The sequence below is a fragment of the Sciurus vulgaris genome (genome assembly GCF_902686455.1).
Source record: "Sciurus vulgaris genome assembly, chromosome: 11".
Lineage (NCBI taxonomy): Eukaryota > Metazoa > Chordata > Mammalia > Rodentia > Sciuridae > Sciurus > Sciurus vulgaris.
In genome coordinates this window covers 91,217,345-91,229,707 of record NC_136472.1, presented here as the reverse complement: position 1 = coordinate 91,229,707, position 12,363 = coordinate 91,217,345, and the positions used below count along the sequence as shown (strand labels likewise).

The 12,363-nt window shown below is 38.2% G+C and overlaps 1 protein-coding gene across 2 annotated transcripts in view; it reads right to left on the bottom strand.

Annotated features, from left to right (window-relative positions):
* The window catches only part of LOC306638685 (piwi-like protein 4), a 98,377-nt gene that overhangs the window by 43,085 nt on the left and 42,929 nt on the right, over positions 1–12,363 (bottom strand). Inside the window, exons 1-3 of one of the 2 annotated variants that reach the window (XM_079101945.1) lie at positions 4,729–4,912; positions 3,556–3,634; positions 1,020–1,151 (exon numbers count right to left, since the gene is read on the bottom strand). In XM_079101945.1, coding sequence (XP_078958071.1) covers positions 1,020–1,151; positions 3,556–3,634; positions 4,729–4,827 — 310 coding nt within the window. In that variant the 5' untranslated portion in view covers positions 4,828–4,912. Of the gene's footprint in view, positions 1–1,019; positions 1,152–3,555; positions 3,635–4,728; positions 4,913–12,363 lie in introns of those variants that run through there. The other variant, XM_079101948.1, reaches the window with a different exon arrangement.

Below are 12,363 nucleotides of genomic sequence, written 5' to 3'. Positions count from 1 at the left end.
CAATATCAAATAGGCACAAATTTGCCCTTCTCATAGAGAAAGTAGAAACATGAGCCACAAGGTGGTGAGGAAGAGAAGGTGTTCGTGTCCTTGGCATTTCCTCACTCTTAGGTATACAACTGGTAGTAGCAAGGAGTCATTGTGCTATTTTAGTTAAAGAAAAGCGTTCTTTTGTTCACCCAGATCCTGAGGAAATGGCAACATATTTTAGCTGCTCATATAAATGAACTAAGAGAAGTCAAACGAGAATGTCAGTGCTGGAGCTGAGAGCCCTTTGAGATCATCTACACCAGTGTTTACAGATAGCAGCTGACCCCATTAATACTACAATTATAAAATATGAAGTGGACAGTATGTTCAATGAAAAGATAAGAATTTAACAGAATGGACCAGAGTGTCTGGCATGCAGTAGGGGTAAGCACTGTTTCATGAAACTTTTGCTTCCACTATATGTATACAGTGTATGTTTGCTGGATAATAATACACCTATTTCTCCTTTAGCTGTCTTGGTTTTATGCAAAAGTTTGAAAAACATTGATATCCATCATTAAGGAGAAGGCAACAAAACCATTTGAGAATCCAGTGAAAATAACAGACCTATTTTCCAGAAAGCACATATGCCCACAATTGTGTGTACAACTTCAGGAGGAGCCTGGAATCTGAGTAAAAAATAGCCCACATTGGCTCAAGTTCAAAACACTATCATTCTCCGTACTGGATAAGAGCTGGGAAAAAGAAGCAGCATCGTTTTCAGTCCCAATCCAAGAATAAGGAAAAAAAAAATCTTTTCCTAAAATGAGATGTGTTTTTATGAACAGTATTATTACTTCTATTAACAAAAGAGAAAATTAAGTCTAAAAATTGTAAAGCCTCTAGACTTGCCTTGAACACAGCAAATGTTCAGTTAGTATCTATTCAATTAGTTATCTATAAACTTATTTATTTTAGGTCAAGGGATGGAAATTCCTTAAGTGAGATTTGGTAATATTATAAAAGTAAACCTCATCAAGACTGGGTACCTGTTTTACAATCTTTCACGTGGGTCAATTTCTCTCTGGTACAGATGCCCAAATCCATGAAGTTCCGTCTCATTTTCACATCTCTTTCCACAAAGGTACTTTCAATATCACCATGAGGTAAACCATCATTATCTAAAGAATGAAGAGAACACAGTAACATCACATATTTCATTCTAATGATACTAGGTTTACTACATCAAAAATGCATCTACATTCAAAACTCAGATGTTTGTAAGTTTTTAACAAAACATGTCCACATTGCTGAAAACATTCATGACTATACAGAAGGCTTTAGCCTTGTAAAGAAAGAATGGAATATTTTTTAGAAATAAGAGGCACTGGGTTAGTACTAGCACTTATAATATTGTAGACTTCCTCTTTTTGGCTAAGGAGAAAATTATCTCCTTATACCCCACCAAACACTTATTTGCAGAGGGCAGCTCTTCCTCCTTTAGCTCTTGGGTAATACCCTGAAGAGCTACAGGCTAGGACTACCCATATCAACTTTTGCACAAAAAGGGCTGAACCTCTCACCTTTCCCAGTGAAAAGAAGAGAAACTGCCCCAAACACTGCAATCTATCTTATGTTAGATCATTCCTCAAGAGAATGAAAGCCAGTGTTTTACCTTGGAGACTATCAGTTTCTAGAAAATGTGAAATTAAAATGTTTTGAAATGAGTACTGCCTGTTTAAATAAGTATAAAAGGTGCTGAGTTTTTGGATGTGCCTTGGGAACTCTGGAGATAACTTTAAAACATCAAAATGCAGGTTATCGCTGCAAAGTAATAGGACCAATAGGGTGCTGAATCCCCAGGACTCTGACTTGAACTGCCCTATGATATCTTGCTGTATACCATTCTCCCAAATGGCACTGCCACCTGCTCAAAACTGCTGTTCACACCCTTCTCAGTGGAGCCTGAGTCTCTCAGGAAAATCACAAAGTCCATTTAATTTTTAATATATCTATACCCTTATTAGAGTGTCCATATCAATGGTTGTCATGGGCGAGGGGTAAAGAGGATTGGGGATTTGTTATTTAATGAGTATAGAGTTTAACTTTTGCAAGATGAAAAAATTCTAGAGATGAATGGTGATGACGCTTATACAGCAATACAAATAGACTTAGTATCCCCGACTGAATGCTTTAAAATAGGTAAAATGGTAAGTTTTGTGTTATATGTACTTTACTATAATTTAAATAAACAAAAATTCAATATGCCTTCAAAGGATGAAAGGTTTTCATGACTTGCTATTCAGAAAAATGTGCAGCAGACATGGGCAGAAAAGCCCAGGTTGGTGCACTATTTGAACAGTGGTGGTGTGCTGGGCCAGAGGCGCTGCCTCTCTGGGCAGGCCTTCCATGCTCCTGCAGCACATTAGTTGTGTGAGTTCAGATCACACAGGGGATACGTGAGCAGCACTGGAAAAGTCAACCAGGAGCTGGAGAGCTAGTCAGGAAATGGATGGGGAACCGGACTCAGTTTGGGAGAACCTCGACTTACATATTTGCTAGAAATCTATCACTTCACTCTGTGGTCAGAACAAAGGAGACAGCTAACAGGTCGCCCCTGTGGTTATAGGCTGAACTGTGCTCCCCCAAGACTGAAGTTCTAACCCCCAGTACTTCAGAATGTGACTATATTTGGAGACAGGATTTTTAAAGAAAGATTCAAATTAAAATGAGGTGATTAAGGTGGTCCCTAATTCAATATGACTGATGTCATAAGAGGAGGAATTAGGACACAGAAGTACACAGAGGAAACATGTGAGTCCAGGAGGGTGGCTATCTACAAGTCAAGGAGAGAGGCCTCAGAAGAAACCAACTGTGCCAACACCTTGATCTCAGACTTCAAAACCTCCAGAATTGTGAGAAAATAAAATTCTGTTATTTAAGCTAAGTAGTCTTTATGACTTTGTTATAGCAGCCCAAGCAAACTAACACCTCATGCATGCCAACTGGCGCTGTGTGGTAGTGGCTATTTGAAGTAGCATGTGGACAAGTATTTTGAGACCATATCTGACTCTGCCGGGAAGAGAACTACCACCAAACAGAGACATCTAACACAGGTGGGTAGGGAGGCAGCCAACCATGGAAGCACACTGCGGAGTTTCTACCATCCCTGTAAGGTGACAGCATTGGCATTTGTACACCATAAGGATTGTGTGTGTGGGTGTGTGTGTGTGTGTGCACGTGCACGTGTGGTGCTGGGGACTGAACCCAGGGTCTTGTACATTCTAGGCAAGTGTTCTACCACTGAGTCATATTCCCAGTCCCCATGCACCATAAGGATATTTAAAATATTTTTTTCAGACTTCTTCTGTGAACAGAAAGAATCAGAAAACTGGCTTCTTCTTGTCTGTGAATTCTCATCTACCAAGCACTTTCAGAAACTGAAATTGAAATTGAATTTGGCAGCTGATTCTGCATTTTTGAGTCCCAGAGGAATTACTCAAGAAAAGAACAGGATACTCAAGAAGCCAGCCTGCTGCTATGAGACCTGGTTGACTGGAAATACGTGGAATGAACCACACTTACCTTGCTGTGAAATCCCGCTTGTTTCGACAAAGTCACTGCTAGAGGCCACTTCATTGTCTCTAAGATCAGTTGGAGTGGACTAAATTGGGCAAAAACATTTTATTCAGATTTAAGTCACAAACCACAAGGTTTCACAAACTAAGAACAGGGTCATAAGGCATTAGATCTGCATGATCTAGGAAAAGCAACTGTTAAAATGTAAACCCCTTGAGAGGTGAGAAGAGAGTACCCATGATAGACAAAGGGGTAGGACGAGCTATGGTTTTCCCTGCTCATCAAACTTATTTGAGTAACTCTGTGAACCAGAGACAGCATTAGTCCCTGGAGGTGTAAAGAAGCAGAGATGTGATCTTTCCACTCAGGAGCTATTATTTAGAGGGAACATGGCACAGACATGCACAGACGTTAAGCTGCCATGGTCCATGGGCATGAAAATAAATTGAGCCCAGGGAATGTGATGCACCAGACAGAGGATGACTCCCCCTGAATAAACTGGCCCCAAATTAGTTCAAAAAATAACTGGGGAGAGAACCATTAACATTTTCCCTTTTCACAGAAACTACATCTCTTTGTTCAAGAAGTTACTAGATCTTGGCCTGCTAAAAACTGAGTGAACCACTCCATGAAAATAAAGGTGTAATAACCACAGATTACTCAATTGAATACTTTTGGTCTAAGAGGTTGCTTCGAATACTGATATTTAGTTGTAATGTCGCTCAAAAGTTGTTCATTTGCAAGTCAATTCCATCTAGTTGTCTAAGTCCAGGAAGGATCCCTACTGATTGTGAAGACCAAGCATAAGTAGTTGAATCTAAACCACACCCGCATGTGCGATCACTTATTTTATATAACAATTGATAACTGTATTAGATGATATGCCATGCGACGGTCCGAGGGTATATCAGTTTTTTCCAGGCAATTTAAAACCAAATCAAGTAATTAATATCCAGAAAGTAGAAGGCAATGACACCCTTGCCTCCTTTTCATAGCTAATGCCCCTACATTAGTATCATTCTTACATAAGACCCCTTGAAAGAAAAATTCTGAGAAACCGCAGAAAGGCTCAAGGTTAAGAGGAAAAGCTGTCACAGAGTGAAGATAAACACAGAGGAAAGCACTGTCCAACTAGAGACAGGAGAGAGACAAACAAGGCCAGCCCTGGTTTCTACACACCAGTGGTGAGGACGGGGACCGCCCCGCCCCCGTGACGCTCGATCTGCGAGTGATGCCTCGCGCCCTCACACGAGCCCGTCCACTCATGTTTCCAAGCATCCCGAGTGGCTTCTGGAGCTGCAGTCCCAACTAGAGTATTTTGACTTCGGCATACATAAGGTCAGGCCACGCGTGGAACACCTGGGAGAAAGCCAGGGAGCTTCCTGCGCGTGGGCGGAGGGCGCCGGCGCCGCTGGGTGCAGCTCTGGCACGTGAGCGGCTGGCGGGGGCGGGACCCAGGCGTGGCCTTTGCTTTGACCTGCCCTCACACCACGAATGAGGCGTTGCCCAACATTCTGGATTTTGCCAACATTAACGAGCGTGACGTAGTAGCATGAATCTTGCGTTTTTTCAGTCTGTATTTTCTGCACCCCAGGGTGGTAAGCACCTCTGTAGGCATGTGATAGTTTTGGAGTTTTCCACTGTATGACTTGCCTGTTTATATCTGTTGCCCATTTCTAAAATCACGTTTCTCATCTTTTTTCCTTGTGATTTAAGGAATCATTACAAACAGCTCTACTAGTTACGACCTAATTTTGACTATGAAGTGTTTTATATAACCAAAATCCTTAATTTTGATGTAGGCAAATGCAGCAACTCTTAAAATGTTATGCTTTGTGTCTTTGGGTTTTTTGTTTTTTGTTTTTTGTTTTTTTTTTAAGAAAAAATTCACAACCTTAAGTTCACAAGGACGAGGACATTACATGACATTTAATTTTAATAAATTTGTAAATTTACTATTCACATTAAACATCTTCCATCCTTCATTAGTTTACATACACCAACACACATCTACATAGTGTGAGGTAGGGATCCACCTTTTATCTCCATATAGACGGCCGTTTTTCCTTAACTTCATCAGTTAAACAATCCATGCTTGCTTTAATTTTTGTGTAGCCACTTCCAGCAAGTGACCCTTGTGTACACAGGTGTAGTTTATGCCTTCCATTTCTATTCCACTTATATGTACTTTTAATCTAGTAGGAAAAATCTTTGTTCATTGATCTTTTATTCCCAATGACTTTATTTACAAAATTTCATCTTTCATAGCAACTTTAAAATGTTTGTGATTTCTTAAAAAAGCTTGCTTGGGACTGGGGTTGTGGCTCAGTGGTAGAGCAATTGCCTTGCATGTGTGAGGACTAGGTTCGATTCTCAGCACCACACATAAAGAAATGAATAAAAAATAAAGGTCCATCAACAACTAAAAATATTTTTAAATAAAAAGCTTGCTTAAATTTCAATAGCATTGTATTTAATATAAGAAATTAATTTGTAAATAACTTATTTGTACAGTGTTAGATGTTTCAGTTCCTTCAAGTTTCTCTTTGTGTCCCTTAACGAACATAAATTTTTGTAATAAAAGTCTCATGTATTGTTTAGGTTAATTTTTTAAAATTTTATACTTTCTCTTATTGTAACCTGTATCTTATTTTAATGATACTTTGTAATTGGTATTTGCAGTGATTGGTAGTTATTAGTGTAGACACAGTTTTGGTTTTGGTATAGTTGAAATTGTTTATCAAGCCTGCTGATCTCCTTGGTTCTTACAGCTTGACTTGATTGAATTTGTATGTAGATAATCGTATCTACACATATGACAATTTTGTCTCACTCCTTAATTTTATTCTTCTTATGTCTTTTTCTTGTCTTATCATGTTGGTTAAATTGTTCTGCACAATGTTAAATGTCACTGTGATATTTCGAAGCTTATCCTGATAGCTGGAAATCAGTCCTGATTTTAATGGGACTATCTCTGAAATACCTTCATTTTATTTGACATTCATTGTAAATATCTGGTTTATAGTTTTTATCATTTTAAGGAAGCTTCCCTCTGTTCCTAGCTTTTTGATTATTTTAGTCATGCATGTGTATAGAACTTTACTAACTACTACTAGGGGTCAATTTAAAAGTTTGTGTTGAGGTTATAATGGCATGTGTATAGGCCATTCATTAAAAAGTTATTTGGGGTGGCAGGTAGTTGGAGACAGCCTGTGTACCTATCAGAAGGGGTACTGGACTGGTAAAATGGGGTAGATGCATAGAGTGAAATATTGGACTAACATTCAGGGATAATGACCTAGAGACACATTTAGCAACATTTAACACATTATGACAAATGAATAAAAAGTTTTAAAAATTGAGATCCATATCATGGATATTATTATAAGGGACTTATGTATACAGATATGTATAAAATTTTTTTCAAGCAAACACATATATCCAAGAATATACAACAGATACAGTGCTTTGAGCACCTATGTAAGAGAAAAGAGCAGGAGTGTGAATGGGATGGTGAAAGGGAAGCAAAATACAATACAGCTGGTTTAGTCAGCTTTTGCTTCACTGTGACCAAAATACTCAACAAGAACAGCTTGGAGGAGGAAAGGTTTATTTGGAGCTCAGTTTGAGTCTCAGTCCATAGATAGCTGACTCTGTGCTCTGGGTCCAAGGCAAGGCAACATCGTGGGGGAGGGGCCAAGTGAAGAAAGACTGCTCAACTCATGGTGGGGGTCAGGAAGCAGAGAGAGAGTAAGGAAAGGGTCACAGGGAACATGCATCCTTCCAGGGTGCTCCTCCCTCCAACCAGGTGATCAGTCTTACTTTAGATACAGTCCTTAGCAAAGGAAAAAGCCCAAATATTGTATAATATGCCATGCTCTGCTTTCTTTTTCCATCAGAATACCCTTTTGTCAGATTCTCTTGGAAAACCATTAACCCTGATGACTGGCAAGTGCAAGAAGTAATGATGCCCTTGAGCACAGAGGGCTAGTAGTAGGTTTGGTTCCGTGAAGCAACTCTAATGAACAGCAGTACATTTCTTTGAAAGCGAAGAACTGAAATCGATTTCCATGCATGCATGAGTTTGTTAGGATGAACCCAACTACTATGTATAATCATTAAGTTCTAATAATTAATTAAAAACAAAAAAGTGAATCTAAAAGTCATGGGTGATCATAAACTGCTATGTTAAAAAGGAGGGGCAGGTGAAAAGAGACGCAAAAGGAATCTACTTTTGAAAGTCTGCACTTTATTTCTGAATATGAAAATAGTCCTTATCCATTTTTCCAAATTTACCACCTCCTAACACTGCTTTACTTTGCGTGTAACTTATACAGATATGATAGTACTGAAGAGTGACAAGAAAAGCTGAGAACACACTTAAGTAACTGATGGTTTATCTTGGTTGTCAACTAGTTTGAGAGATGCCTAGAAAATTGGTATAGCAGGGGCTAAGGATATAACTCAGTGGTAGAGCACTTCAGTAGCATGCACAAGGACCTGGATTCAATCCCCAGCACCACTAAAAAAAGAAAAGAAAATGGTAAAACACACTTCTGGGTGTGTCTGCAAGGGTAGGTCAAGAGGTAATCCGTTGTGAACTGAGGGAAAAATCCACCCTGCAGGTGGACAGCATCATCCTATAGGCTGGAGGCCTGGTTGGAACAAAAGTGAAGGAGGGGGAAGCTCATACATACATTCTCAACTTCCTGCATGACTGTCATCACCCACAGATATCAAACTCTGGTATCTTCAGCCTGTGAATGTGGTGTTGCACCAGGGGCTCTCCGGGGAGTTCCTTTGGCCAGAACTGGGGCTGTAACATTTGTCCCTCTTGTTCTAAGGCCTCCAGCTTCTTGGACTGATGGGTTACTGGTTTCCTCCAGCCTCCAATCTGCAGACAGCTTATCCAACCTCTGCTTATGTTAGCCAATATAATAAATCCCCATTATAATTATATATTCATTCTATTGGTTGTGTTCCTCTGGAGAACCCTAATACCATAACTTCAATCGAATCCTTTCCATTTTCCAAATGCTGATTTGTTATAAAATCAGAAATCCTGATAATTTCTAATCATTGTCTGCATTTATTTCAATTACTGCTATAATCATTATAATAACTGACATACAAATCAGTCATATTGTGCTCTCATCATATGACCTTTAAAGCACACATTGTCTCCATTATACAGAGGAACTACAGCATGGTTACAAGTAGGCATGAGCTTGAATCAGTAAACCAGTGTTTACATGCCAACTCTATTGCTCACTAGTTTCTGAATGGCTCCCCAAATGTGCTTAATCTCATTTGGCCTCAGTTTCCTCAATTATATAAAATGAGAATAAAGGCGTGCCATGATCTCTCAACCTGAACACTATTCACATTTTAGACTAAACAATTATTGTAGGGCACTATCTGCCCTACATATAACTGGATATTTAATAGTATCCTTGGCCTCCACTCACTAAATGCCAGGAACACCCAATTCTAATTGTAACAACTGAAAGTGTCTCTGGACATGATCAAACGTTCCCTGCAAAACCTGGGTGAGAACTAGATGTGGCTTACCTCCCAGGGTTGTTTTGAGGTTTAAATGAAATAAGTATAATGCTTAGTACATGTAATAAAAAAATGGATAGCTAATTATTATTTTCATAATCGTGTCATGGACAGATTTTATAAAAATGAATTTAATACAATAATAGCCATATCATCCTTTTGAATATGTGTCAAATACTTCATGGGCATGTATTGGCTCATATGCCTTGTCATTGGCTGATATTGCTGGTCTTAGGAACCTGTTGTCTCATGCTGCCCTTCATGTTTTCCTCAGTCTACCTGTTGACTCCAACTATTACTGTGGCAATCAGGTGCATACAGTAGCACTTCATGGTGCCTCACCTCACTGTTCCTGGGCTTCTCTGCTGCTGCTGGCCACTCCTTGAAATCTACTCAGCCATTCTGACATAGGAGCAAGACTCAGAGTATGAGGGAGTTAGCACCTCATGGGTCAACCCTTGGCCAATTGTGTTAAATGCTCCACCTTCCATTCATTTGATAGGCAATTCTGTGGTGCATCCTACCTCTTCACCAGAGGTCCTTGGTGAGATCAAGTACCAGATGCCACAGGAGTATGAACCTGATACTGCATCCTTTCATTGCCTTTTATCCTTCCCTGTTTCATTCTTCCCAGTTCCCTCTCTCCTGCTCTTTGCAATCACATCCTAAAATAAACTATCTGCATGCAAGCTCCTGTCTCAGGTTCCATATTGGGGGGATTCTAAGCTAGCATAGTTCAGTAATAGAGTACAGTATTCACTCTAAAACATATTTTGTGCCTGCCTTGGAATAATGCTCAAACATTAGTATTTGAATTTTATCAGTGAGAGAGAGCACATTCAAAGATTTGCCTAAATTCATTCTCAGAGTCAATTGTAAAACTCGTTTTTCACATATTCAGTCCTGTGGCTGTAACTTAATATTTTTAATTTTTTATTAAGAAAGCCCTGCAAATAATAATAACCTCCAAGAATATGCATGTCTACATTTGCTAATTTACTTGTTCAGTCCATGATTCCAGTTAATACAAAATTCATTCCCTTGGCACAGGTATAGATGGTTGTATTATCTTCACTAGGTTTTATTTCCAAAATACTATTAGATTAACTTAAACAGTCTTCTTCTTTTTATCTTTTTATATTGAAATATATCACATTTACAATTGTAATTTACAAAATTACAATAGCTCAAAGAACTTCCATAAACCCTTCACCAAACTTCACGTTAGCATTGTGCTATGTTTGCCTTATTATTTTCTTTTTATATGTGTATTTTTTCTGATCCATTTATAAAAAAGTTGTAGAAATCTTTCCCTTTACTAAATATTTTGGTGTCTATTTGTTCAGAACAAAAATATTTTTCATTCCCTTAAAGAACCATAGTACAATTATGTAAGTCAGGAGATTTAACATGGATAAAGTGCTAGTGTCTAATCTATGGTCCATAGTTAAATTTGGCCAATTATCTTCAAATGTCCTAGAAAGCAAGAACAAACAAATAAATAAATAAGTTTGTTTATTTTCTGATCCAGAATACAGGTAGATTAGGATAATGTACATTCAATTGTTATAGCTCTTTAGTCTTCTTTAACCTATAACATGAACATTCTTTTTTTCAACAAATTGTGAAAATATATTATTAAAATGTCAAGAAGAAGAAAAATTCCCATTAAGTATTAGATGTTAAACTGCTTATGCCTTGGGATGGAATTCTTTCTAAAATGCATCCTGTGCTTTCCTTGACTACAGAAACAAGACATAATCTGTGTCTTTGTCCCACCATGTTCCAGAAAGGATTTAAGATTACTTATACAGACAAAATAAAGTTAAAGGGAAGTGGTTACCAAAGAAAGCTTCTATCTCCTTCCTTTTTGTCCTATCCCATCTCTTATTTGAGCCCCAGCAAAGATAAAGGATGCTGGATTTTATTCTGAACAATAAGATCTTATGTGCTATAAAAAATTATTTCTTTGGTAACTTTTCTTAAAAATACTTTTAGTTGTAGATGGAAACAATATCTTATTTATTTTTGCTTATGTATTTTTGTATGTGGTGCTCAGAATCAAGCCCAGTGCCTCACACATGCTAGGTAAGCCCTCCACCACTGAGCCACATTCTTCCATGTGATTTCACCATGAGGACTTGAGCCTTGCCTGTCTGTTTGCTGCTTTATCCCAGTGACGAGAATACTGCTCAGCACTTGACCAAATATTTGTTGAGTGATGGAAGGTGCTTACAGACTATGAACAAAACTCCCCTTTGGTTTTTTCTTTTTTGGGTTATGTTTTCCCAGGCCTTCACGCTTTTTCATAAAGAACTTGTATTCCAACCCTTTAATCGTGTTTTCCAAATGATTAAAATATTTTTGACAGAAAGCAGAATACCAGTTAAAGTAAGACAAAATTGTTTACTCTCACAAATAATGATATACAGAAATAGGTTTAAATCTTGCATCCCTGGCTCAGCTATCTCACTGCCCAAGACCTATGTCCTAGACTGTTATACTCAGGAAATAAAGTGAGACATAATTCCAAGAGAGTACAAATGAAATTTCAAGCTGAATGACAAGGTTGCCAAAGTTGATGGCTAAATAGCTGTGTTTTATGGCACATACTATACATGTTTATAGAATGACTGGAAAATAAAAGATCTTGATAAAACTTTAAAGAAGGAACTGAGTATGACTAATTTCCAAAAGTGCTATGTACTACTTCAGATTATTTTATTATGAAAAATAAGTTTAGCAGTCCATTAGTCATGCTAGAGGAATGATGGCAAAATAAAGTGCTTTCAAATAAAGTGAGAAAGACGTAATGAATGAAAACCTTCATTTGGTTTCAACAGCAGTTTATTAAGACTCATGGAAAGAATAAATATAAACAAGTATAAAAAGAAAGGAACAAGTTGGGGCTGTATCTCAACGGTAGGGCCCTTACCCAGTATGCTTGCTGTGCTGGGTTTTGATTCTCAGCACCAGAAAAAAGGAAGAGAGGGGGAAGGGAGAAATGGATTTTTTTATGATAAATTTTTAAAAATGTCATCCAAATTACTAATGATTTTGTTTGATTGTGTCTGGAACATGATATATGCTCATTTAAAAGTGCAACTCAAAATACTTCAGGTAAAGTGTTTCTAGTGCCCTGAAAACCTCAGATACATGGCCAAGTGGATATAAGGAGGAATTTAAGGTCAGTCTTAGTAGGTTGCTCTTCAAAGTGAAAATCAGAGAGCAAAGCTGTCTGTGCTGCTCAAA